General features: G+C 32.6%; 2 protein-coding genes and 1 long non-coding RNA gene across 4 annotated transcripts; 2 read left to right on the top strand and 1 right to left on the bottom strand.

Annotated features, from left to right (window-relative positions):
* Positions 1–294: 294 nt before the first annotated feature.
* On the bottom strand, positions 295–21,016 carry LOC149899667 (vacuolar ATPase assembly protein VMA22-like). Of its 2 annotated transcripts, XR_016457880.1 has the most exons (4): positions 20,822–21,016; positions 20,270–20,742; positions 20,065–20,166; positions 295–656 (listed from the first exon to the last, which is right to left on the bottom strand). XR_016457880.1 is itself a non-coding variant. In XM_090113593.1 (3 exons), the coding sequence occupies exons 1-2, from the start codon at positions 20,829–20,831 to the stop codon at positions 20,270–20,272; spliced, it is 483 nt and encodes a 160-aa protein (XP_089969719.1). In that variant the 5' UTR covers positions 20,832–21,016; the 3' UTR covers positions 20,051–20,166. The 2 variants fall into 2 exon arrangements, 1 of the variants encoding a protein (XP_089969719.1); XM_090113593.1 differs by lacking the exon at positions 295–656 and having other exon boundaries at positions 20,051–20,166.
* Positions 650–19,578, top strand: LOC149899668 (core alpha-(1,3)-fucosyltransferase-like). The gene is made up of 8 exons (XM_090113589.1): positions 650–792; positions 8,362–8,590; positions 11,045–11,193; positions 11,537–11,777; positions 12,266–12,463; positions 16,825–17,057; positions 17,267–17,438; positions 17,685–19,578. Exons 2-8 carry the CDS (start codon positions 8,426–8,428, stop codon positions 17,859–17,861), a joined length of 1,335 nt encoding a protein of 444 aa, XP_089969715.1. The 5' UTR covers positions 650–792; positions 8,362–8,425; the 3' UTR covers positions 17,862–19,578.
* Positions 21,017–24,370: 3,354 nt separating the features above from the next.
* On the top strand, positions 24,371–25,499 carry LOC149899666 (uncharacterized). The gene is made up of 5 exons (XR_016457881.1): positions 24,371–24,447; positions 24,536–24,770; positions 24,898–24,969; positions 25,088–25,167; positions 25,272–25,499. It is a non-coding gene; the product is annotated as an uncharacterized LOC149899666 (long non-coding RNA).
* The last annotated feature ends 2,094 nt before the right edge of the window (positions 25,500–27,593 follow it).

Below are 27,593 nucleotides of genomic sequence, written 5' to 3'. Positions count from 1 at the left end.
AAAGACAACCAAATTGTAAGATAGAAACCAATAAATAATAAAATATTAGTTTAGTTTAGTTTTAACATACAATGCATAGATATGTGTTCTTATTATTACATATCTTATTAGTACGTTTACGTTGTAATTATTATTCTGTTACTCAATCACGCCTAAACTACTGAACCAATTTGCATGAAATTTGGTATGGAGATATTTTGATACCCGAGAAAGGACATAGGCTACCTTTTATTGCGAAATATGTACCACGGGCGAAGCCGGGGCGGACCTCTAGTCGACTATAAAAGTGACGACTGAATCAAAATGAACGACCAAAGAATGTATAAGAAATTCTGACGTCGTGTTATTATAACACTTCTTCTCCGAGTTTATAAAGCGTGTTGTTATTCATGACACCTGAAACGATGGAACCGGAGGTGTGTCATAATAGCTTCTCGATACGGTAAACTGTAGTGTATTGAGCTGTGTACATAGGCGTTTGCACGGTTTGGTTGGAAGGCATCACCACCGGCGTACGTCACAGCGTCAATGCAGTGTGGCATGCGACAGGGCGGCCGCGGGCAGGTTGTGCGCGCGCATGCCGGTTCACGCTGCCAATACTTCTTCGTGAAACGCAGAGAGCGCGCGCCTCGGTGGTATCGACGCGGACATCTAATCTGTAACACACCCGATATACAAATAGGAAAATACTGAAAATTAGAATAGCAAATATTGTGCTTAAAAACAGTGCCCGAAAAACATAACATCCAGGATACGAACCAATCATTCCATCGTGAAACAAACATATTTTATGTAAGTACAGGTATTATATTTCATAAATATTTCAGTAATTGCCCCTTAAACGTTTTTCTATTTGCATTTAATTTATGCTATTTTCGGACTCTATCCAATCGGCTAATGGATTCGAAATAGTTTCTTGTTTATATGAATGTATAAACACGGCAATAGGTATTTGAGCTGCATATATTTCGGAAAGCTAAGTACATATATCTGTAGTTGAAAATTCGCACACTTAAGAACCTTTACCATTGAAAAAAACTCTTCGATCGATCCATATTTATAATCAACTAATATCATTGATTCCATTATCAACCACTTACTGTTATGTCTAGGTACATATTTTATTAAACAAAAATGAATGGTTATGCAGAAGTACGTACGTACCATGTACGTACTCATTATTTAAAACTGTAAATATAGCTATATGAATGTCGACTATAATGATAGTTAAATATTAATGAATGAACCATTCACTTATGTTTATTATTATATTATGTTTTCTCAATTGTTATTATTATAATCTTAGCCAGGCAATAGTATAACATTGTGTTACAATATTTAATACTTTGACTACCGATGTTATGACTAAATATATAACAATAATATATCACTAGCTCCGATACGTTACTAATATTCTCTGATTGTAGGTAAGTATATGATTGTACTACTATTCATTGTTTAAATCAATACACCTAAAATATACTTATTCATATGAAAGAAAATACATATTATGTAAACCTGCAATGCTTGTTTTGTTATCAAATAAATAGGTATTAACAATTTTTGGAGCTAGCAATCTTCATGGCGATGTTGGTTGTGAAACTTTAACCTATAGCATAGCCTGCGTCTTAGCTGAACTTTTCAATATAGCGATAATATGTATGCGATTACTTCACTGCATAAAATCAATTTATGATCGGAACAAATATTATTAACAATAAATAATGCAATCCAACTGTGTCACATAAAAGTCAGTTTCACAATTGATTTCGATAATGATGATAATGGTTTTGGAAATAAATTAAACAACAAAATATTGAAAATTGGAAACCTCACATTTGAGTTTAAAGGTAAAAGGATAGGAACACGATTTTCTTTATTAATTGTTACAGGTGTAACGCGTCAAAACTTCATATTACCTACATACCTACATGTACCGTGTACGTAATTATTAATTAAATAATTGATTAAAATTTAATTGAACAAAAAATAGAGCAATTTAGGAAGCTATTCATTGCAATAAATACGTTGTTACGTACTTAAATGGTTTCATTTTTTGTGTCATGTTTATAAAAACATTTGGGACACTATTGATCACATATAACTTCTTGTAACAACGTAAGCAAGTACTTACGATACAAGTGTACAGCTAGGGTTGAACTGTGATCACATATTATAGTTTATACATACATATTATTATCTATCCAATGGAAGAACAAGTCGAACCAAGCTTTCCTTATACATCAGAGAGTAAAGGCTCATTTTATTAGTAATCAAGCTTATTACTTAATTAACATAATACCAAACATAGTATTAAAATAATTTGAATTTAATTATAACGCTCATGCATTGACTCTAAGTACTTATTCCATATATAAATATTATAGAGCGTTTTTTTTCAACCCTCGAACTTTTATTTATATTTAAAATATCCTATTTTATAGACACAACTTAAAGTAGAGTCTCCTATTAATAATTTTCATATTTTCTATGAAAATTCATAATAATAGTGAGCGACCATTTCATGGTTATTTCATATTTGCAGTTAACATTAATAGTTTTCTGAAAATTTATGAGCTTCTACAACTAGCCGTTGGTTCTGGCTCCACAAGACCAGAAGTACATACCTATAAGACATATTTTTGTATTTTATACTAATTATATTGTGTGCCAAAATAATCCAAATGGCCTGATATAGTTTGTTACATTTTAACATCCAATCATGTAGAGTCATTACGTACATAAATTACTTTCGAAACTTAGTTTCCCAAAAATAAAGTTTGATAAAATTTTAATTACTTTATGGGTTAATGAATACCTACTTGAGTATAATATTCGCAATTTAACACTTTTTAAACATCCACAATCACCTCAAAACTCATATCTATAGATAGCTATGAGTAGGTTTTATCAGCTATTGCTTAAAAACGCGATTTCGAACAGTTTACGTTTTTAATTATTAATATCGAATAAATGATAGAAAAAGAAACTACCATTTAAACAAAGAAATTAATGGAAATAACTACTAGGTACCTACATATTCATTTTCTTTATCAACATATTTTTATCCAAGGTATCTTTAATTAAATGACAAGCAAAACTTTCCTTTAGCTCTACATTTAACATTAAGTTTTTGTTAATAAAGAATAATTTTAAATAAACTTAAACATTCACTTTCAATGGTAAATTCGGATGTCGTCCTTAATCCTTATTACTTATTTAAGAGTCACTATTTAGGTGAACTCTTTAATGCTTAATAAAACATTTAATACTTTCAACTGTTATCAATGCTCTCTCACCATATGGTACACGTCTGTCTGTTCAGATCAGATAACATTTTAATATCTAACTTACTTTAAACCATTACCCTATGGGACCTATTAGATAAATAATTAATTAATTAATCAATAGATACTTACTATTGTTAATTTTTTAAGCAACAAAAAAAACAATTAATAGTACTTTGATATATAATTTCACTAATCTCGTCATATTCCACATATGTATATTATATAATTTTACATATTATTATTTTTTCCTGGAATGTGCTTGACAATTTAAAAACGTGGAAAATTTAAAATTATGTACTTTTAAAACTCTACATTAATATATGAATATAAATTGTAATTATAATTAAATCAATATTAAACTTAATTCACACAGGTCCATAACGTCTTACTTCATTTACAATTCTCGTAATATACATTATTAAAAGAACAAAAGAAAGTGTTTAACCTTTTTTCGTAAATGGAACAAAAAATCGATTAATCGACCCTGACATGTGCGGTAGAGAAGTGTCCCTCTCGTATTCAACTAGGAAATAGGCCGCTGATATATTTTTATATAGACCGAGTTTTCCAAATATACGATTTATAAAAGCAGTGTTGTAACTTCCTTGGTCTCTGCTAAAATTCGTTTGAGCAAAAACATTGTTATAGACTGTTATTATTGTGAATACAAAAGCGATTTGTATGTAGTGAGTTTTCTGAAAAGAATACAATTACTTAGTTACCTGTATGTTGAAATAAATATTTTATTTCTTATCTACATAAAAAATAAGCTTTTTTTAAAAAATAAACGTTTAAACTTGATCTATCAATAATATTAAAGTAAAGTTTTCTAAATTGTTCCGTATCTACTTAAGGTATACAAAGGAGTCATCTATACAAATATTATAAAGAGGAATGGTTTGATTTTTTGTTTGTTTGTTTGTTTGTATGAATTGAATAGGCTCCGAAACTACTTGGCAGATTTGAAAAATTCTTTCACTGTTGGAAAGCTACATCATTTCTGAGTAACATAGGCTAGGTTTTATCCCGGAAATCCCACGGGAACGGGAACTATGCGGGTTTTTTTTTTGAAAACGCGGGCGAAGCCGCAGGCGGAAAGCTAGTTTATATATAAAGCGCATAAGAATTTTCATGATATTATTATGATTATATTGTTTTTTAATTCCATTATTGTTTTTATTAAAACATTGTAACCATTGACGTTTAGATATTATATAAACAAGGTACACATTTACTATTTAACCAATACATGGTGCAACACATAGGTAAAACACTTTTTTTTACACTTAGAAAGCTTCATAATAATTATAGAAATTAGTTTTGTCATGTAAATGTATTCATTCCTATCAACAACAAATAGGCTTTTGAAAAATCTAATAGGTTTTTGAAATGAACCACACAATTGAAAGTAATCTAAATTGCAATCACTTAATAACCATAACATAAAACACGACTGGCAATAAAATGTATGTGTAAAAGGTGTTATAAAATTCCGCAATTAAGGATGTTATAAACGGGCTAACGCGCAAACAAATTGTCGTTTAGTATGAATGATAATTGGAGTGCAAAATAAATGCAATCGCAATGTTCTAAATACACCCTCGCTTGGAAGATTTTTCGAAAATGTATAGAGCTACAACCATTTTCTATTTTTATATACCTAGTTACTCATTAATTTTTTTACATTCATATCAGGAGAAAGGATAAACTTTTCCAATGGCATTTCCATTAAGATAAATATTCAATAGGTAGACAAGATAAAATGGCCTAATAGGCCTAAGTGGATGACGACAAATGTAATACGTACATACTCTTATATCTAGTAGATAAATTTATCCGAAAATAAGGACCTTCATGCTAAATTGGCTATGCAATTCAAAAATATGAAAATTTTATGGCGTTCACATTGTTCCTCATACATATTTGCGTTCATACTTGAACAGAAACAAGACACGCTTAATTAACGATTTCTTTTACGGCTTGCGATATACAACGTTTGTTTTAAACTGCCATCTGACCTATTTAAAAAATCTTTGGTTTATTTATGTGATGAAAAACGAGATCATTGATTACATAATATTAATGAACTAAACAATAAACATATGTACGCAACATTTAAAATAATATATAATACTATATATAAATTTAGAGCAATTGCAACTTTACCTTAAGTACCAAAGCCTAAGGAAGTATGAATATATGACGTATTGTTAACTTAAACGCCTTAAAAAAGTGAAGCCCTGCTTCCGTGTACAGGTGTACTATGACTCATAAGTCATAATATATAACGGTATCATTTGTTAATTGAAAAGTTTTATAGCACCCATGCGGGTAGTCAATAACACGGAACCACGTAAAGGACGTTCAACCTATATGATAAATAATCAATAAATAGTGCATTGGACGTTGTTTCCAAAATTAATATGTAACAAAAGCTCCGTGTTTCAATAGTTTAATAAATACTAAATCTAATTAATGAAATAAAACAACCATCTCTGATTGGTGTAACAAGAGCCTTAGTTTTTACAACTACCTAAGTGTACCCGAATCGTACAATATAGTGTTTATATGGTCTAACTTAAAATATAGGCTCCATTTGGCAATTGGCATATTGGGTGGGTTTTTGGTGACGTTTTTATGAACTCTATAGTTTCATTTCTTATCTCTCGATGATTAAATCTTTTAAAAAATCTCAAAAGCCAGTGAAAGTATGATGACCGGACAAACAAAAATAAAACGAAAAACTCGATGATCAGTTTTTTCTGTGTTTAATTAATTTTGATTTGCAATGAAGATTTTGTGAAAGCAGTACTTTTGGTTTAAACAGCGTTAAATTCCGTTCCGACGACATTGATTTTTTTACTCAAATTAGGTAGGAGAATAAATAAATATATAAAATCAAAAATCAAATTGTACACGTATGTTCTACATAATTTTATATATGGCAAACAATATTGATTAAAGACAATTCTACACCATAATTGCACCTATTGTCTACGTAATTATAAATTCATACATACATAACAGAAATAATTAAACAGTGTCGCAATTACGAAATTCAGTATTTTGTGTATCCTTTATACTTTATAGTTTATGTAGTTATGTTTTTAGGATGGATGTGGTTTTCGGGACATTTTAAGACCACAAATTTATTCGTTAGACTAAATTCTATACACTTTACCTAACTATATAGGTATTCTAACTATATACTAGGCTGAAATTTCATATTTTCCTTAGAGCTAATTATTACAGTGCACGTGTCAGCGCTAGTTTTTTAACACCAAGTGTCATATCAATTCGTCTAGCTTCTACACACTAAGTGAATCAGGACATTCCACACCAACATAATAACAATTTATCTTTAGATATTATAATTTAGAAGCTATTGTGTCTGAAATAGTTCGTAGAATTACCATGAAATCAATTGTTGCTGCATAACGATCGGGAGGGCTTGCGTAGTTTATACGCATGAACAATAGGTATTTATCATCATATTGTCGTAGAGAGAATATCTTTGGCTTTCTTATTGAAATCATAGGAACAACCCAGAATAAAATTACGAGCTCTGTTGTAAGGATAGTCAGCGATAAATAGGTTTTAGAATTAAAAAACTCATATAAGTGAGGAAGTAGAACGCCTAATGTTGATTGTATGACATTATATCTGAGAAAAATTACAGATATATCTTAATTAGTTAATTATACTTCGAGCTTCCCTGCACATCATTGCACTCATAGGTACATTTAGATGTTTATATTTATAGAAAATTCGTTGTGTCTAATTTAGGCGACAATCAGAATGCCGCAGATACCAATTCTGTTAGGCTTTCTTAGTCTTCGTTTTGTAATTTATTTTAAGATTTTACGAGTGTTCAATTAAACTTAATTTCTGTTTTCAACAAGGAATTTAAAAAGCATTTATCTACGAATAAAATAAAACGAAACTTGGTCAAAAACTGTCGATGGTAAAATATACTCTTGAAAGTAGATATTAGCGTAATTCTGTAGGTCACGTCATGATTGTGTTTGACGACAAAACGGTATCTAATTAGAGCCTTTAGCTACCTTTAGCGGTAGCTCACAAACTTAGCTCACAAATATAACAAAGTTCAAAGACCTTGATTAATATGTGACAGTTCCGATGTTTATTGAAATAATAACCACGTAACTAAATAAACAGATAATAAAATTGAATGTTTCATAATTTAATTTGGAAAGAACATTGAAGTTTACCTATAGATAAAATAGGTAATTTTTAACTTTAAATTCAATGATGGAAAACTTCATTCTTAATCTATATATGGAAAAATTCTTCAATTGTTGATTATGATACGAGTTGTTTAATTCACTCTACCGTCGGTCGCGATAACTTTTTATTTTAAAAAAGAAATCTATCTCACCATCAATAAATTATTTTAAGCAACAGTCAACGAGCTTATTTTATTGGGAAATCTTTGATATTTTTATACTAACTTCTTGCAACATCTGTCATAATTATTAATATTTAATATTTTTGGAGTTTGTGACCAACTTTTGACATTTTTAAGTTTATATGTTTATAGCTTAGTTAATAGAAATAAATTTTAAATTTATTCTAAAGTTTAGTATTGATAATGTTTAAATTGTGTAATTTGTGATGCTAAAATTTATTTCAATGTTTCATCAAAATCATAAAGTAATAATGATAAGGTAAATTAAATTCTGTGAATTTTTTTACATGTTCCTTTCATCTCTCATCGTACCTTAATTTATCTTAAGATTCAAATGCCTAAATTATCTATAACTGGATAATAAATATAAACCTATGTTTAAATTGCAACATGTGCAGTGTGCACTGTGCAGCCCTTTTTCATCGAACCTTAGAGAGGAAGATTTTATATTATCAACGTCTCTATCATTAAAAAATAAATCCCCATTTCCCTTGGGCGACGCGACGTGCCCATCACGCATGAAAAACTGGACTAATTTCGCACCTTTTCTTGTTGTATCTTATAGAAGAAAATTTTAATAAATTGCTCGAAATAATAAAACGGCTAATTAACACGATTGACAGTTCCCGATTTTTTTTCCAGATGATATCAAAACCACAAAATGGGTACAAATGTCGGGCACCGTGAGCAGAACCGCTGAGCGGGCATGTGGGCGCGCGCGGCGCGTGTGCTGCGGCGCGTGGCGCTGCTGGTGCCGTTCGTTCTGACGGCGCTGGCGCTGCTGCTGCTGCCGCGCCCGCCGCCCTACAGCACGCCCGCGCGGCTTCCGACCCCGCCGCCGCAACTACCGCGCGACGAACCTCACTTGCATGTTTGTAACTTTTGTACCTTGTACTTTATTGCTAAGCTCTTTATTTTCCCTCTTGGATTAATCATTCAAATTTGTATGCTGCATATAAATTTAAATAGTTAATTAAAGAAATAGAGTTACTGTGTAATAATTGCAAGCTACTATAATGACTCAAGGCGGGTAGGCTCTAATGATCCGGTCATTATATAAGCAGAGAATAAACAAAAACATAGTTAGGTACTATTGAAATTTTCTTTCTATAAACCATTCAAATTACCATCTTATTCGTTTGATGTGATCAAACATATTTAAAAACTATGTAACTAAGGGACAAATTTAAAACTGTTTGGTAGGGCAAATGTGAAAAATACTTATCAGCCAATTTAGAACGTGTATTCGTATATGAGCCGCACTTAGTAATATAGTAGGGGAGCCCAATAGGGGGTTTTGGGAATTACTCGAGCGCGTCAGATTACTTTAGGCTACGCGCAGACATACAGCGTTCTGCGTTCCGCGTTCTGCGTTCTGCGTTCGTCAGTTCTGCGTTCTGCGTTCTAGCGCACACAGGAGCCGTTCAAGACTTTTGCGTTCTATTTCGTGACTCTCCGCACGAGAAACATGTCTCTCGAAAGTTCATCTTCCGAAGATGAAGCCTTGCTTTTGTGGAGTCTAGAGGAGTCAAAAAAAAGTAGAAAATGCTGGGTACACCCTATCAACACGAAACGAGATGATATGGGAGAATTTAGTATTCTTATCCCTGAGCTGCTTCAAGATGAAGAGAGATTTTATATTTATTTTCGAATGTCAATAAATAGCTTCAATGAGTTACATGACTATGTAAAATCTGAAATAGAAAAACAAGATACCAATTGGAGAAGACGGACCAGCCATAGCGAGAACGCGAGTTCTTTGTAATTCTGTACAGAGAACGCGAGAACGCAAGCGTTCCGAATGACCGCCGCGGTCTAATTGCGTTCTGTGTGCGCCGGCGCTATAGATCCTTCACATTACAAAGAACGGGGAACGCAGAACGCAGAACGCGGAACGCAGAACGCTCTCTGTCTGCGCGTACCCTTAAGGGAAGGTACCTTAACTATTCATTAGTACCTCTAGTCAATATGAGCAGTTATGATTGGTGGGTGCGCTCAGGCGCTCAGGATCAAAATTTGAAAAATCCATAATTCCCTAAGGTTGAGCTCGAATCGTCAGATTAGCGAAATGGGGACTTCTTGTATTGTAATTAACCCCCCCCCCCCCCCAAATATTAATCTGACTCGCTTGAATAATATTACTTTTTACCCTTTCTTCATAGCGATTAAATCGCCACTTAAATATTCAGATTAATGTATATTTTATTTCAGTGACGTCCTGGAGCATGTAAAATATCAATATCTAACGCGCTTGAGTATTTCCAAGCCAATTTTTTTCTTTTTTAAATTAAAAAAAAATAAAAAACCTTTCCCCACCGCTAAAAGTGAAAACATTATAGGACCTTTTTTTCTCGCTATGGTCTAATCTACCAATTCTAATAGGTTCCCGTGACGCTCGAGTAAATCCACATTTAGCATAATGGGCTCCCCTACTGATAGTTAATTGTTTTATTCAAATACCTTTTTTATTTCCTTGAAAATCGATTAAAATGAAATTAGTATCTATTAATTAGTATCTAATAATATAGATCGTGTCATAGGCCCACATACAACTATGCCAGTATTGCTCATGCCCATAATTCACGATAATAACAGCTTGGGAATGAGGGGAGATCAACGATGAACAATGAAGGTGGGATAAGAAATAGCCGTATTTCTGGAATGACAAGTCATTCAAACTAACGGCATCGGAACTATACACGCTCTTCATTCTTAATCAATTTCCCACATTTCTTTTGAACCAAACGATACTCAGTGAATTGTAAAGGTACTTGCTCTATCGGTACATTTTACAACAAACCGTCTAGTAAAACCAGCAATATTAAAATTATGGCGGCTATATTACTAATCCATATGACACAGCAACCTAAATACAAACGATAAAACTTGTCGATTAGATAGGGCTTCAAATTTGAATTAAACATTGATAAGGAACGGGATATACCTCTTTACAAATATCTGTAACATTTTATTTTTCCTGCACAATACTAAATAGGTAACAAAGATTCGGATTTCGGATTTAAGTTTCACGAGATTAACGTAAAATGATATTTTTATTTAATTTGTAACATGTAAAAAATTATATTAACTTTAAAATTCCTAAAAGTACATTTGTTTCTTATGATAATCGTTTATGCTAAGTATACCATCTCGCTTTTAAAAACTTCCGATGTTACCTCAAAACATGCATACGACGTGGTCATAAAATTTCACACCGAAAATGATATGAACAATATGTACGACTGATGTCACCACTGCATTGTGTATTTTACGCAACGTGACCAGGCCCTTTTAATTAAAAAGCGTGACGACATTATCCTTTCAGAATGCGATCACCGAAAGTGAGGATGAGTTGAATAATATTGAGGATGAATTTTCTAAACGACCTTGGTACATGAGCGGAGGTGAAAGGAAGCCCAAGAACCATGATCCACTCGCAAGGCTATTTCCAGAGGACTTGCCTAGTGAAGACAGGTAATTAGCATACCTTAAATGTATCCAAGTATACAGGTGACTTAATATATTTGAGAAATGGAAGCCCAATCGATTCCTTTGTGCCGTCTTGGTACACACTGCACAGTTTTATGCAAGATCTATTATTGGAAGACATGCACCAAAATTAAATGAACACTATAATATTTTTCATTGTTTTAATTTGACAATAATCCGAGTTATTATTGCGAATAAAACGGCATTAGGTATACCACAAAATAATGAGCAAATATTATATACATATATCTAAACAAAGTTAACTTTAGATCACAATCGATGGTAAATTACAGTGCTAACTGAAATACCATATTACTTGTATCAACAGAATTGTCGAGCAGCTCATGTACACTCTACCAAAAGACGAGGATGTACCAGTAAAGAAGATACTGTTGGCTAATGGTCTAGGCACTTGGGGTGTGTCTGGTGGTCGGACTGAATTCATCAGAAACAAATGTCCAGTGGACAGGTGCACGCTGACGGGAGATTCCAGAGAGGCGGGAACGGCAGACGCCATCTTGTTCAAGGACCATCACACCCCGTTTAACATCAAGCGACCACCAAACCAGGTAATTTAATTGGAATTAGTTACATTTAGTCTGTGCGATATAGCACGAATTTAATGGCAAGCAGGTATAATGTGTAGATAATCATTAGAGATTTAAACAAAAGGTTTTAATGTCATTTAGTTATTGATAATAATACAATTAGATAAGTTGGCAAGAGCTGCGATTATCACAAATTGATAAATATACTATGTTATAAATAAAATTACAGCATGTGACTGATTAGCTTACTCGTAAAATATAAACAACGCGAACGTCTTTATGAATGACATAACCGGGTTGGTGTTATGTACCAAAAATAATATTATTTTTATAAATTACGAATGAACCCAGAACAGCTGTATAGCTGGTATGCGAAACTATTTATATATTTATTATATTTTGCTCGACACTAGATTTGAATTTCGAAAGAAAAATGTGTTTATAGCACTGAACGTGCAGAACAAGACTGAGAATATTATTTTCTAATAAAATACCGTTCAATCTTTCAGATATGGATACTCTACTACTTGGAATGCCCGTACCATACCGCATCTCTGCGACCGACTACCGTGGACGTTTTCAACTGGACGGCAACCTACCGACACGACTCCGATATCGTCGCCCCTTACGAGAAGTGGGTCTATCACGATCCCATTGTCACCGAAAAAGAGCTTGAAAGAAATTACGCAGCTAACAAGACGAAGAAAGTAAGAAGACATAATATATTTTGCTATCGTTATCGCTGTCGCTTTTTTTGCTTGATAATTGCCGTAAATTAACTTGAACATGAATACGCTTTTAACTAAAGGTACCTTCCTTCAGGTAATTGATTTTCAAAATGTTTTATTTAACCTCAAACATTTCATTTAAAATCATGTAAGTATATGTTGATAATAAGCATAAAATTAAAATACTAATTATTACTATTAGTACCTACTGTATAGACTATACCTATATCATTCAAAATAAATTAATCGATAAGTTTGTAATTAAAATAAAAACAAGATTTACGTTTTTATAAATATAGTAGGTACGTACAACTACGTATTTTATAATTAAGTGATTTGAATCTTGAATCGGTCAATTGAGCATCTATGATAAAGACACACGCCGACACTATTATCACTTCCTAAAGAATCGATAACGATTTCAATTATTTATTTGATATTTAATATATCTGAAACAAATGTCCAGTGCATTGCATAATCTTCAACAATACAACAATATACGAAATTTTCAAAACAAAATTCTTGATCTTATACTTTCTGATATTGCTGAAATACGCGTTACTCATAGTTCTAACCCTGTTCGTGAAGTAGACAGGTTTCATCCGCCGTTGGATATAATACCAATTATGAGGCCAAAAATTAATAAGACCATGCCGAGGAAAAAGTTCCAATTCCATAAGGCAAATTACGACGAAATTAATGAAATGCTTAAGAATATAAACTGGAATATGGAGCTTTGTCCTACGGAAGACGTAGATGTCATGGTGGATAAATTTTATGGTATAATTCATAGCATAATTAAAAAATGTGTCCCTGAAGTTAAGAGTTGTGGAAGTAAATATCCCCCTTGGTATTCATTTAGACTTATAAAATTACTGAATAAAAAGCATAACTTACATAAAAGAATAAAAAAATACAATAACCCTTTAGATATAATTGAATTTAAATATTTGCGAAAAGAATCAATGTTGTTAACAAAAGAATGCTACACTAATTACTTAAAAAATATTGAAAACTCTATAAAGATCCATCCCAAATATTTCTGGACACATGTCAAAAACCTGAGGAAGGGAAGTCTTTCTTATCCTTCCACCATGTCACTTGGTAATGAGTCTAGTAATAACCCAAAAGATATATGTGATCTATTTGCCAAGTATTTCTCCTCTGTCTTCAATCCTACACAACACATGGACTACAAATCTATGTCTTCACCTAATGCATCCATCGTAGCTTCTGTGCTCAGTACATTTTCAATACCAGGTCATACAATTAAAAAAGCACTACTGGCCCTGGACCCGAGCAAAGGACCAGGTCCGGACAATATCCCGCCCATATTTCTTTCGCGTTGTGCAGACGGGCTGTCCGTTCCCCTGTCACTGATTTTCAATACCTCGCTAAACAATGGTTTGTTTCCATCAATTTGGAAACAAGCTCGAATTGTTCCCATTTTTAAGAGTGGCAATCGTGACCTCATTTCAAATTATCGCCCAATCTCCATTCTTTCTACCTTGTCAAAGGTTTTTGAGTCAATGGTTTATGATGTACTCTACAAGCATCTTCATAGTCTTCTCTCTGATTCCCAACATGGTTTCATGGCTAAAAAGTCCACAAATACAAATCTTGTCTCATATGTAAGTTACCTTATTGAGGCAGTTGATCAGGGTTACCAAGTCGACGCAATTTATACCGATTTCTCAAAGGCTTTTGACAAGGTAAACCATTCAATTTTAGCACAGAAATTGGAACTGCTTGGAGTGTCTTCCACCGTCTTGAATTGGTGCAAATCATACTTAGATACCAGGCCATCATCTGTTGTTCTCAATGGTTGTCAATCAGAAAGTTATATTGCAACTTCAGGTATTCCTCAGGGCTCGAATTTAGGGCCCTTATTTTTCAATGTTTTCATTAATGATATGCCAGATGTGTTCAAACACTCTATTCCATACCTTTTTGCAGATGATCTCAAATTAATTCGCGTAATTCATTCAGAAACAGATCCAAATTTACTTCAATTAGATCTGGAAAAATTAAATGAGTGGTGTGTTTGTAATATGATGCTCCTTAATTGTGATAAATGCTACCACATAAAATTCACGCGCAACCGCAAGATCATAGAGTCTTCATACAATATTCACGGTTCATTGTTGCAAGAGGTTAAGGTAGTCCGCGATCTTGGAGTTTACCTTGATGCACAATTACGTTTTACATCTCACTACGACAACATATTGGCTGCAGCATATCGATCGCTTGGCTTCATCCTACGGTGCTCCAAAGAATTCAAGGATCCTAAAACAGCGCTTGTACTTTACAACAGCTTCGTTCGTAGTCGTCTGGAGTATTGTTGTACAGTCTGGAACCCAACTTATCAAACGCATATAAATCGGATCGAGCGCTTACAAAAATTACTGGTCCGTTGTCTAGCATTCAGAACTGGAATTGGTAAAACTTGCACAAGTTATTTGGACAGGCTCAATAACTTCAAGATGTTGAGCTTAAAAACTCGACGTACAATGTTAGATATAGTTTTCTTATATAAAATAATTAATAACAGTATTGATTCTCCTGAATTATTGGGTAGAATATGTATTAATGTCCCCGCCAGGATCCCTCGATATCCCTGCGCTATACTCAGAACTCCTCCATTTCGAACAAACTTAGGGAAGCATTCCCCAATAGTTAGACTTACCCATGAGTACAACGTTGTTGCAGCAAAGTCGCGTGAAATTGATATATTTCACAATTCACTTGCGGTATTCAAGCGTATTCTTAATAATAATTTCAATGAAACATGTCAGCACAATAAATAAAGTGTAAATATGTAATAATAATAATAGTAAGTAGTCAGCATTAGTTTTTTAATAAGCAATATTAGTAAAAACGATATTATTGCAAATTTTGTTTTGGATCTACTTTGGATGCAGCATTTAAATTATTATTTAACTTTTTTTGGTGTATAATTGCAAACATTCCTGCATCAGAAATTGTAATTCATTTTTTTCATTTTTTCATTAAACTATTGTTATCCGTTTAAATATGCGATTGTTGTAATTTCCTATAAGTAAAGAAACATATATTGTTATTATACGATAAGAAATTTTAGTATTAAGAGTTTTTAAATTATGTTTTCTTTGTTGGAAATTCTTAATAAAAATAAATAAATAAATATCTAATACCGAGTACCTAGATTCTAGCTACATTTATCACTCCAAAATAGAAGACGATCTCACATAAAATTTATAGGGGTTTAAAAATTTTTGTATGGAGCCTGGCACACCTACTCTCCGCATTTTGATTTTTTTTCGATTGCTGACATACAGACGAGCAAAAAATGATGAATAATATATGGGTCTAAAACGTCACGTTTTAGAGATATATGGAAAACCAGCTAAATAATTCCAATTTTTATTATATTTTATCGTTGAAATACCTCTCAGAATGTATCAAATTAGCATGAATGTTTGTAGTATTATCTTGGACGTTGACAGAGGTGCTTATTAAATTATTTACACCTCTTGATTCATAGTTCACTATAAATAAAAAAATCAACTCTGTTTTAATCGCTGTAGCGTAATAATAATATAATGTTTTTACCTAATATTTTTTACGTTTGTTCATCCTACTGTGATAAATATTTTGACACTTCAACGTGTAATATCGCAAAGCCATGCACATGTATTGATCGCTCATTTGTGACGCATTCTGAATATTTTGATAAAACAGGACACTGTAACTCGACTCTCAATTTCCACTTACAAGTGTTTTAATTGAATTCGATAAAAGTCATTGCACAGCTACAGCTTGAATTCGCGGTTGCGCAGTAAATTAAATACCAATAAAAAACAAATTAAATTAAAATGTAAAAAATGCTCATTTCCATCGATTTGTTCATTGGTTTATTGTATTTTAGGCCAGCTGACAGCTCCTTCAGACCTGTACCTATGTCTCTGTAATTCTCTATACGCAGGTCGCGGACGTGGTTAGTGAACCACTCGACAAACAGCTATCTCACATTACGTATTTCCACTTCTTTTTCTTTCAATTTACACCAATAAATGTTGACTTCCTATAAATAAATAAACAACTACCCACAATCGCCAATATCTATTAGGACGTCAAAAATTACCTCGCAGCAGTTGTATAAAACATTCATTGGAATTAACATCTTATTCCATGGCGTTAATGATCAGTCTCGCTCATTAGAAAATCTGCCTAGTTGCCAAGTACATATATTGGCAGAGTTTTGCCTCGGACAATTGTTGAGCGCGTTTATGAGTCAATTTGTTCATTGTACGTCGCGCGTCGGTGCAAACAAGCAATGAAACCAAACATGAACACTTCAGGTCGCTTGGTTCGTGTCCAACTGCCACGCCCGCAACCGCCGCCTGCAGTACGCGCGCCAGCTGGCCAAGCACATCCCGGTGGATATCTACGGCGCTTGCGGCTCGCACCACTGCCCCCGCACTGACCCCAACTGCTTGGAAATGCTCGACAAAGAGTACAAATTCTACCTCGCCTTTGAGAATTCTAACTGCCGCGATTATATAACGGAAAAGTTCTTTGTCAACGGATTGCAGTAAGTGTGAATTAGAAAATTATTATTATTTATTTACGACATACGCTAAATCATAGGTACATCAATTCGTCCTTTATTCCGATTCAATAAAGTAGTAGGTTTTCCCTATACAATTCGATCACAGAATAACATGACTCATGGAAGTTCAATTGTTTCATTAAGTATAGTTATCGTTGTTATTGATAGTGTTACATATATTTCTCCTTTAGACACGATGTGCTGCCAATAGTAATGGGGGCGCGGCCTTCAGATTACGCAGCGGTCGCGCCGCACAACTCGTATGTGCATGTCGAGGAATTCGCTAATCCGGAAGAGTTGGCTTCGTATCTACGTCGACTGGATGAGGATGACAGTCTTTACAATTCGTATTTCAAGTGGAAGGTAGTAAAAATTCATATCTACGTAAATTTAATGCTCGGCACATTGAAAACGTTTTTATTGCAAGCATTATTACTGATATAAAATTGCGATATTGTTCCTTTCCTAATCCTTTCCTAATATAAACTTCGTGTTAAGTGTTAAGATTTAAAAATATTGAAAATTGTGTATGAACAATTTTAACGGAATCATAATATGTAGTTTGTTTTTTAATGCCAATAAATTAATATAATTAAATATAATTTGCAGGGTACTGGCGAATTTATAAACACATACTTCTTTTGTCGCGTTTGCGCAATGGTGCACGCGAACGGGCGCAGACAGCGAAACGCGCACTACACGGACGTGCAAGCGTGGTGGCGCGACGCGACGTGCACGCGCGGCGAATGGCGCTCGACTGTACGCGACCCAAGGGACAACCGCTAATGTCGAACTACCCTCATGCGAATGCAACTTGAGTAATTACCAAAGGTGATTAAATGATAGCACAAAATAACGGACAAAATACACATTATGAAGTTTTTTCGACTGACATGGTAGTCTTATTAAGAATTTGTGTATCTTCGGTAATTACGCAATGATTTATATATTCCGTGTAGTGCAGTCGTGCAAACTATGTTTAAGGCGGGGGCAACTGTGTATTTTTAAAAACCTTCTAGCACTAGAATTGAATGTTGAAAAACCTAGGGAGGAGACAGCGGCGTCTCTGATGTGTGCTTCGCTTATGTCATACGTAACATGACGCACTCATGGCTCTGAATAAATGATTTTTTTCATCTGAAGAAGAATATAATTATTATTCAAGCACAAACCAAAAATAACAGAGCCATGATAGCCCATTATTATTAAAATGGTGTAGTATTCACGTCCATTATAATTAGATATACATTTATATGTATTAAATCTATTCAAAATTATTTTGAAGTGCAATTTTAAATGAATTAGTGAATGATGTTAATATACGCTTGTGTGTATGAAATATGAATTTAGAGGAATGTTATTAGAATTTAAAAAAGGTAAATGAGGAAAGAGATAAGTTGTCATCACAAAACTATATTATACTTGATGTAACTATTTTAACATGAGAATATCATTTGATATTCTTTACACATTAAAACAAGAAAATAATCTTATAGGAGAAGTCTGTCATTCAATTAAACTATGATTTGTTCAGTTTTGTTAACATAGTTTCTCTTCAAAATTAATAATTATTTATTCATCGAAAAAATCTGTATTTTTATAGTTGTTTTACTCATAATAATTAATAACTGGATAATATGATTTACTGTTTAATAATAGGATAACTGTACTATAGTCTTAATCTTCATTCAATATTATTATGTACCACAAACATCACAAAATATATTTAATTGTTACATTAAATGTTAACATCCAATATGAGAAATTATGAATCAAATAAGGGATGTAAGTGAATTAGAATTTATTTTATCCAAAGAACATTGGATGATAAACATTGTACTTTACACATTATACAAGGTTTTTGCATTTGTTAGTTTTATTATAAAGTATTTTGTACTTATTTTCTACAGTATTTTTAAAAACATTATATTTATTTATTGTTGTTTGTTATATTGTATGTTTGAATTAAGTATTATTGTTGGATGCAAATTAAATGCACATATGTTAATTGTACTGAAACATAAGACACATTCCATGTTATATTTACAATTTAATTTTTCACTGTTTATTTTATGTAAAGCATTTTCACCCTTATTGAGTTACCATTTGAATGTTTAGGAATAAGATTTGCATTTGCAAACTTAGATGTTGACATTGATTGGTAAATAAATTTATGGTTTGTTTATTTTTAATAAGGATTATGAATCAAATTGTTATGAACTCTGTTTCCAAAAAAATAGCTCATTGTGTCTAGTCATGACTACTTTTAATTGAGCACAAATATATTTCTATAACAATTATGTTTCCAATGAAATTTAGCACAATTTGAATTATATTAAATATACTTTTGTATTTTTTTTAATAATTTATATTTATAATTTATATGTACTTTACAATAAGAGTATTCATAATGTTCCTTGTTTTATTATATTTAAGTGTAAATTATTATTAGATGTAAAATAAATCATTAAACCAATTTTAATTAATCAAACATGTTTTATTTCATAATCCCGATTCCTGACTTTATGAAAGATTAATAAGATTGAACAGAAGCAATTCTCTGTGTTCATGAAATCATATATGTAATTAAGAACAGTAAAAGCTCTTTATTTGTGGGTGATAGGTTTCGTAAATGAGCCACAAATAGAGAAACTGTGAATATGGAATGGTAATTTGTTTGGGGATACATTCCTAGGTGACAAAATAAAAATAAAATTCATAAAGAAATAGGCCACAATTTTTCTATCCACAAATAGTGAAAACGCGAATGAAGGAAGCACGAATAAGGAGCTGTTACTGTATTCATAAGAATTTTGAAGTGGGTTCATAACTCATATCATATCAAAATTGTTGGTTTAAATAATTAAATCAAAAAAGATTCTAAGCATACCTAAACAATGTGGATGTTTAGGATACTTTAAAATAAATTAATCAAAACATAATTTGCCTTTTGAAAGAAAAAATAAAACATGAAATTAAATTAACTTACAGACTGGTTTAATTTCTTCCATACACTGAATACACTTTACTATATGAATAATTAAATTAAATAAATATGCCATGCCTCTTCTTCTTTGCTGAATATTTGAATCTGCAATAAATATAATTGTCATTTGAATCACCTTGAAAATGTTTCTATTACTTTTACAAAATTGTGAATTACCTCATTTTAGGTGTAACTAATATAATCTTACCTAAGTTGATTTAACAGCTTCCTTATAACTCTTCAAGAGTGTTATATTGTTTGAATTCTCTAATAACTGTATTTGAATGTTGGCACATTCCACAACAAAGTTAAGGGTATTTTGAAAAATGCTTTTTGCTTTATGTAAATTCTGAGGAACTAAAACACCAAACCAATGCATTGGATTCACAGTATTGGAATGATTTTCAATAATTTTAAATTGTTTTGAATTATCTTCCTCAACAGTTTCACACTGTGTTGATGCTGAAAATTCTATACTCGCTTCAGTAGGAAGTCTCTCCTTGCTTACAGACGTCTGACCCATAATATATCGTGATTTTGCTAAATGAAAACAGCCATTATTTAAACTCGTTTCAATATTCACTTCCCTACTCATCTTCTCTTCCATTAAATGTAACTGACGCAAAGTCATTTTATCTAACAAGTCATTTGTTGATTCCATATCACATATAGATTCTGAATCTGAAATAGATACACAATTTTTATTCATCTAAAATATTTACTGGATAAATTTTGGCACTAGGGTAAACCTGATACTTACCAATAACCATTTTAAAATAATTACCTATGTATTAAATTATTATTTTACTACGTATCTTTCTAAGATTGTACTGTACTGTGAAATAACTTGATAATTATGAATATTAACGACTAATGTAATTATTGTTATACAATAATTAGAAAAACACAAAATTCTGTGGCCAAAGCCCAAAAATTGTTTTGAAATAATGTCATCAGTCATGTGACAGCCACAGAGTAGATAATATCACAGAGTTAAGTTAATAGGTTATATTAGAGCTAGCACGCACGAGCAACTTAGTCTCCGCAACTATTTTGTCTCCGCAACTATTTTGTCTCTCCACCCATGGGCTAGTATGAAAGTGCGCGCACGTAGCGACGCAACTCTCCATACAATTGATGGGAGAGACAAAATAGTTGCGGAGACAAAGTTGCTCGTGCGCGCTAGCTCTTAGGTACATAAGCTCACTAGCAACACCAGCAACACCACAGACATACCAGTGCAAACTTAGCACCCCATCTATGGAATTTTGGGTCGAAAATGACCTTGATCGTTAGGTCCCCGTTAGGTCCTTTAAGGTCCACCAATTTTTTCGTTAGGTCCCCTTTAGTTTTTTTTTTTAATAATTTTTTAAATTTTAGGTATAAAAAAATTACACTTTAGCACCCCATCCATAGAATTTTGGGTCAAAAATGACCTTAATCTATAGGTCTTCGTTAGGTCCTATAAGGTCCCACAATTTTTTCGTTAGGTCCCCTTTAGTTTTTTTTTAAATATTTTTTTTTTAATTTTGGGTATAAAAAAATTACACTTTAGCACCTCATCCATATCAAAATTGGCGAATTTTATCAAAATCGTATTCTTTACCGTTAGGTCCGTATAGGTCCATCATTGAAATTGTTAAATTATTTATTTTATTAAAATCTATATATTTATAAGAAAGTCGTGTTAGTTACTCCACTTATAACTCAAGAACGGCTGAACCGATTTAGCTGAAAATTGGCAGGGAGGTAGTTTAGAGCCAGGAGAAGGATATAGGATACTAAATATGTACCACGGGCGAAGCCGGGGCACTAGTTATAAAATAATTGAAACCTGCGCATGCGCCTTAGAGCATTAAGACATGCGCACATCATACATAAACAGCGCGAAATTTAAATTGGTATCGTTTCATTTATTAAATCAATAAATAAATCTATACTAGTCACGTCTGGTTCGAAAGATGAGACTGGCTTTTTATTTCGAAAATTTATTTGGCAACACTTAACAGTTAACTGTCATTAAAACCTGAGTTGTTGATGTGTCAAAGCTTGTCAAAGTGATTTTATTTTCTGCGATTTTAGCTTAGGATTTTAGTGATTTCTAATAATTGAAAACTGAGTTGAAAACATGACGAAAACTTTAAACTATGATTAATAAATTTAAAACGAAACAATTTGAAAGAGATGTAGTTTTCAAGGAAAAACACACAGTGTGACTTGATATTTTGATACTTTTCATCTTGATTGCATTGCACATTATATGATTTGTTTAATATTATTATTATTATTTTGCATGGATGATACCAGTAATCCAGTTATAAACTATTAAAGCAACAATATAAAATTGAACGATCTGTCCGTTCAAAATGTTTAAAGACACAAAATCAGTATCTCAACGAGATTTCTTCTATGACCGAACCATGTTATTCATGTTGAAGAGCAGTACAAAAAAAACAAGATGGAATAACTGCAGAAATGGAAGAGTTAATGATGTCAGAGATAATGATAGTGATTCTTATTCTTTATTCGCGGCTGAACGCGGCTTTTAGATTTAATATGATTATATTGATTAAACAAAATTTAATTGTATTTTATTATGTTTTTTATTACTTTCACTAGCTGTTCTTTTTTTTATCTGTATCAGATAACTGTACCAGATTACATATATATAATATTATATAGATGAAGAGTTTGTAGAGGTTGTTAATCTCTCAAAAAAACAAAGCTCGTAATAATAAATTAAAGTATCAAAACTTTATTTCCAACTATAACCTAAGTTACCATTAGGTTACCTTAATATGATGATTTTTTGAATTTGCCGCCTTTTCCAGTCTTATCTTTCGTTAGCCGGACTATCACCACAGTATCACCATATTTCCTACAGTATGGCGACGAATGTACTTGTGCAGAGAAACGGAGGGGAACTGGCGGGGGGTCGGGCGACGCGGGCCGCTTAATGCAATCACGCTGAGTTTGCATTAACTATCGCGAAAGGACGACGCAGTCGTATTTTTTGTGTAATAATTTTATTATACATAGGTACTTACATATTCTATTATGGCGCGCAAAAACTGTTCCGTTTACGGATGTAAATCTACATTGAAATCCCAGAAGGAAACAATATTTCAGAAAGATTGTATTAATAATTGTATCTGTTGAATTAAAATCAAAGCTATGTATATGTTGTCCTCATTATTTTCTAATCAGATTGTACATCCCAATGCGAATGCATTACTTCTTAAATGGTATAATATACAATTAAGAACATCCAAAAATAAAGTGTCCACGTAAATAATATTTAGCAGTGCAATATCTGTAATTATATATTTATGAACAAATGATTACATCAGATTTAATAATCGCAATTATTTTGAATGTACATATGAATAAATGATTTCATCATAATATTAATAATCACAATTGTTTTATTTCCCATTTGTTGCAACCCTAGCGTATTTTCGTGTGGCAGCGTAAGTACCTACGCTGGCGGCGGCATCGCGCGACATCAAAGGCGTTTCCTTACTGTAGGAAATAATATTGTAATACTGTGCTATCACTATCATTATTATATTATACATAGTATAAAACAAAGTCGCTTTCTCTGTCCCTATGTCCCTTTGTACGCTTAAATCTTTGAAACTACGCAACGGATTTTGATGCAGTTTCTTTTAATAGATAGAGTGATTCAAGAGGAAGGTTTATATGTATAATAACATCCATTAAATAGTGGAGAAGTACTGCTATTTTTGAGGTTTCTAATGTGATGTCGTAAAAAATTACCAGCCTTACTTATAAAAACTGACTGATCTGTTGCATAAACACCTCTCAGTTAAATAACTCTCAACTCCTTAAACAATGATTAAAATAATCTTAGGTACTTATAAACCTATCTCAGCAGTCTCTCAACTAAGTTACGTCAATATATGTATTTTTTTCTAGTAACATTATCGAAATAAAACCCGCTATTCACGTAAAACTTGACTAAAAATGTACTTTTTGACAAATATGAATGGTAGACTTTATTTTGTATGACGTTTAACTGACAGGATATTGATAACTTTCAAATTTCAAACATTTGTACAGATTTGAGATTTTTGATAAATTCAAATTCAGTTTTAATTTAAAATGAGTTCAATGATCAATAAACGTTCTCGTTCGACGAATTGGAGTGAGGAGGATAAGGTACGTAATGTACACAAGAAATCTAATAGAATGTACTTATTTCCTTACATGTTTTAATGCTTATTAATAAATATATATTGCTCTTTAGAAAGTGCTTCGAAAATAATTAGTGCTCGAGCAAGCACATATTATATTAGAGAATAAGGATACGTCGACTAATACAAATACAGCAAAAAAACTTGCATGGGAAGATGTTTTGTCTTGGTTATTTTAGTTTTACTTATTCTAACAGTTTCTTGTATTTAATAAATTGTTACAGTGTAATAACATTATTATTGTATTTATATTTCAGTTATAATATCATTTCACTCCATAAAAGGGACTTAAGCCAAATACAAAATCAGTGGAGGAATTTGAAGAAAGCTAAGGCTTCGGAACACAAATTTAGAACGGCAAGAAACATGACAGGCGGGGGACCTCCGCCACCAAGTCCTCCGCCTGAAGATCAAGAGCTTATAGCAGCTCTTCCTAATGAGTTTGTGGTTGATAACAATCCTTTCGATAGCGATGCAACACATGGCCAACAGGTTTATATTTTTTACATTTTCTACTGCTATTATTCCTTAATTTGGAATATCCATTAAGGGATAATAGCGCTATGCATATATAGTTTTTTATTGTGAGATTGAGTAATTATATTTTATATATTTATAGGAAGTTACTAAGGAGTCTGCTGATGATACATTGAAATTGAATGAAAATGATGAAAGCACTGCACATGCATAGGTAATCATATTATATAATAATTTGTATAATATTTTTATCAGTTATGTTATACAAAAATATCAGTATTATAAATAAAATTTATATTATTTTAAAATAATTATTATTTTTTTATTTTTAGCCTGAATTGCCAAATTTCTCCACTGAATTGCCACGTATAAATCCTACACATCATATTTTCAAAGCTAAACCAAAAAAAACGTAAGTATGTAATGTTGAAAATAGAATTTCATGAAATTTCCTGTGCTTATTGTTCAGCTGTGATTTATGTGAAATAATGTTTAATGTTTATGTTATTTTTACAGTGGGAAATCAAATTCCAATTACGAGCATCAATTATTCCTCCTTGCAAAAAAAAGCAGGGAGGAATTAATGAAGCAACAACAAGAGTTGCATCTATTAAGAATAGAGCAAGAGAGGGAGCTTCACCTATTAAGAATAGAACAAGAGAGGGAGCTTCACGAGAAGAAGCTCCAAATACTTGCATTAGAGGAGGAATATTTAAAAAAAATAAATTTTGAAAAATAATAAAATATGGTTTTTATTGATTAAAATAAGTTTCAATATAAATGGCCCTGTTTATATTTTCGTCTTCATCTTCTATATTATCAGGGATAGTTGGATCGATTAATAATTGATTTTCAAGGCCTGAAGGATCTAGAAAAATACAAAATAAAGAATTAAAATATGCTTATTTTTTATGTATTGGCATTATTAAATATACTTTGTTTACATATTAGTTTGCACAAATACCTTGATTTAAAATAGACTCATTAAAGAGTATTGCTAAATTGTGCAAAACTGCACAAGCAACAATAGTGGTCTTGATCACTTGCAGAGACCCTCGCATTGTTTCGTTGAGTATGCGGAATCTTTGCTTCCACACCCCAAAGCAACGCTCTACAGTATTCCTCGTTCGTATGTGACTCAGGTTGTACCTTTCTTCTGCCTGTGTCCTTGGTCTTAATATTGGTGTTAGAAGATGCGAAGTACAAGGATACCCGCTATCTCCAATCAGCTTCCCATGAAATTCATTCTCCTCAAACCTCCGCTTTATTGAGCTTTCTCTATATATGCGGGAATCATGTGTACTTCCTCTCCAGTGACACACAATATCGCAGATTTTAAGGTCAGAGTCACATACTACCTGTAATTATTGTCATCAATATTATTATAAATTAGAAACACATAATAGCACACATAACAATGAAAATTTATTACTTTAAATACACTATGATCAAACTAAAATGTTATTGTACAATGTTCATACTTGAGTGTTAATGGAGTAATGTCCCTTCCTATTAACATAGTACTGTCCAGCCTCTCCACTCACTTTGCGTATCTTAATATGAGTGCAATCTATTGCACCAATGATACGCTTCATCCCGCATATTATGGCCTCAAATTTCCTAATTGCTTTGGCTTCCTCGGTTGAGTTCGACGGCATATTAATATAACGCGAACTTTTAGAAGCTAACGCAATAGCAACATTTCGGGACAAACGGGAAAGTGTCTGTTGACTCATTCTGTGAATGTCAGCACAATCTTCTTGGATCTGTAATGTAATAGATCGTTATACAGGCTTTTCTATTGTATATATCCAAAACTAGAGCACAAGTCACATCTACCTCATGCCGGCCCCAATATCGAATAACTGCCATCACTTGCAGTTCCACTGGAATACCGCCCCCTCGAGTGTCCACGCGAAGGTCATCCCGAATCAAATTAATGATTTGTTGCATGTTATTCTTTCCGAATCTATACCTCGACCGTAGTGTGGCCCTGTGGCCGCTACAAAAAATATATTGACACATGATTGACACTAATACCAGGTTATTTTAATTCTAGGTTGAAAAGTAGGTTTTTAATAAATAAGCACTCTCAGAACAATAGATTTATTTAATAAATGAAACGATACCATTTTAAATTTCGCGCTGTTTATGTATGATGTGCGCATGCCTTAATGCTCTAAGGCGCATGCGCAGGTTTTTATTATTTTATAATTTTAATAAAATAAATAATTCAACAATTTCAATGATGAGCCCATACGGACCTAACGGTAAAGAATACGATTTTGATAAAATTTGCCAATTTTGCTATGGATGGGGTGCTAAAGTGTAACTTTTTTATACCTAAAATTAAAAAAAAATTATTTAAAAAAAAACTAAAGGGGACCTAACGAAAAAATTGTGGGACCTTATAGGACCTAACGGAGACCTATCGATTGAGGTCATTTTTGACCCAAAATTCTATGGATGGGGTGCTAAAGTGCATTTTTTTTTATACCTAAAATTTAAAAAATTATTTAAAAAAAAACTAAAGGGGACCTAACGAAAAAATTGTGGGACCTTAAAGGACCTAACGGGGACCTAACGATCAAGGTCATTTTCGACCCAAAATTCCATTGATGGGGTGCTAAGTTTGCACTGGTCACAGACATACAGCTCGTTTTGTAAAAAATGTACACTTTAAAGACGTTATTTAAATAGTAAAAAAGATGAGTGGCACTCGGGGACTGGCGCGGTAAAGCTATTGCATGCTATGCCTTCAAGCCACACCTCCGCGCACGTCGTAGTGCGGAGCGTGAGGTTTTTCGTTACTAAATTTCTGGATTCGGTCCCCGCGCT

Source organism: Colias eurytheme, chromosome 20 (assembly GCF_061535395.1).
Source record: "Colias eurytheme isolate Ceu_HAF_F1 chromosome 20, ilColEury1 Martin Lab GWU primary, whole genome shotgun sequence".
NCBI lineage: Eukaryota > Metazoa > Arthropoda > Insecta > Lepidoptera > Pieridae > Colias > Colias eurytheme.
Note: the sequence above shows the minus strand (reverse complement) of the source record. Positions and strands in the feature narration are given on the sequence as shown.

Coding starts and splice junctions, on each gene's coding strand:
- LOC149899668 (XM_090113589.1), top strand. CDS start 8,426: ATGTGGGCGCGCGCGGCGCGTGTGCTGCGGCGCGTGGCGCTGCTGGTG. Junction 11,778..12,265: donor TCAAGCGACCACCAAACCAG/GTAATTTAATTG, acceptor TCAATCTTTCAG/ATATGGATACTCTACTACTT. Junction 12,464..16,824: donor CAGCTAACAAGACGAAGAAA/GTAAGAAGACAT, acceptor TGAACACTTCAG/GTCGCTTGGTTCGTGTCCAA.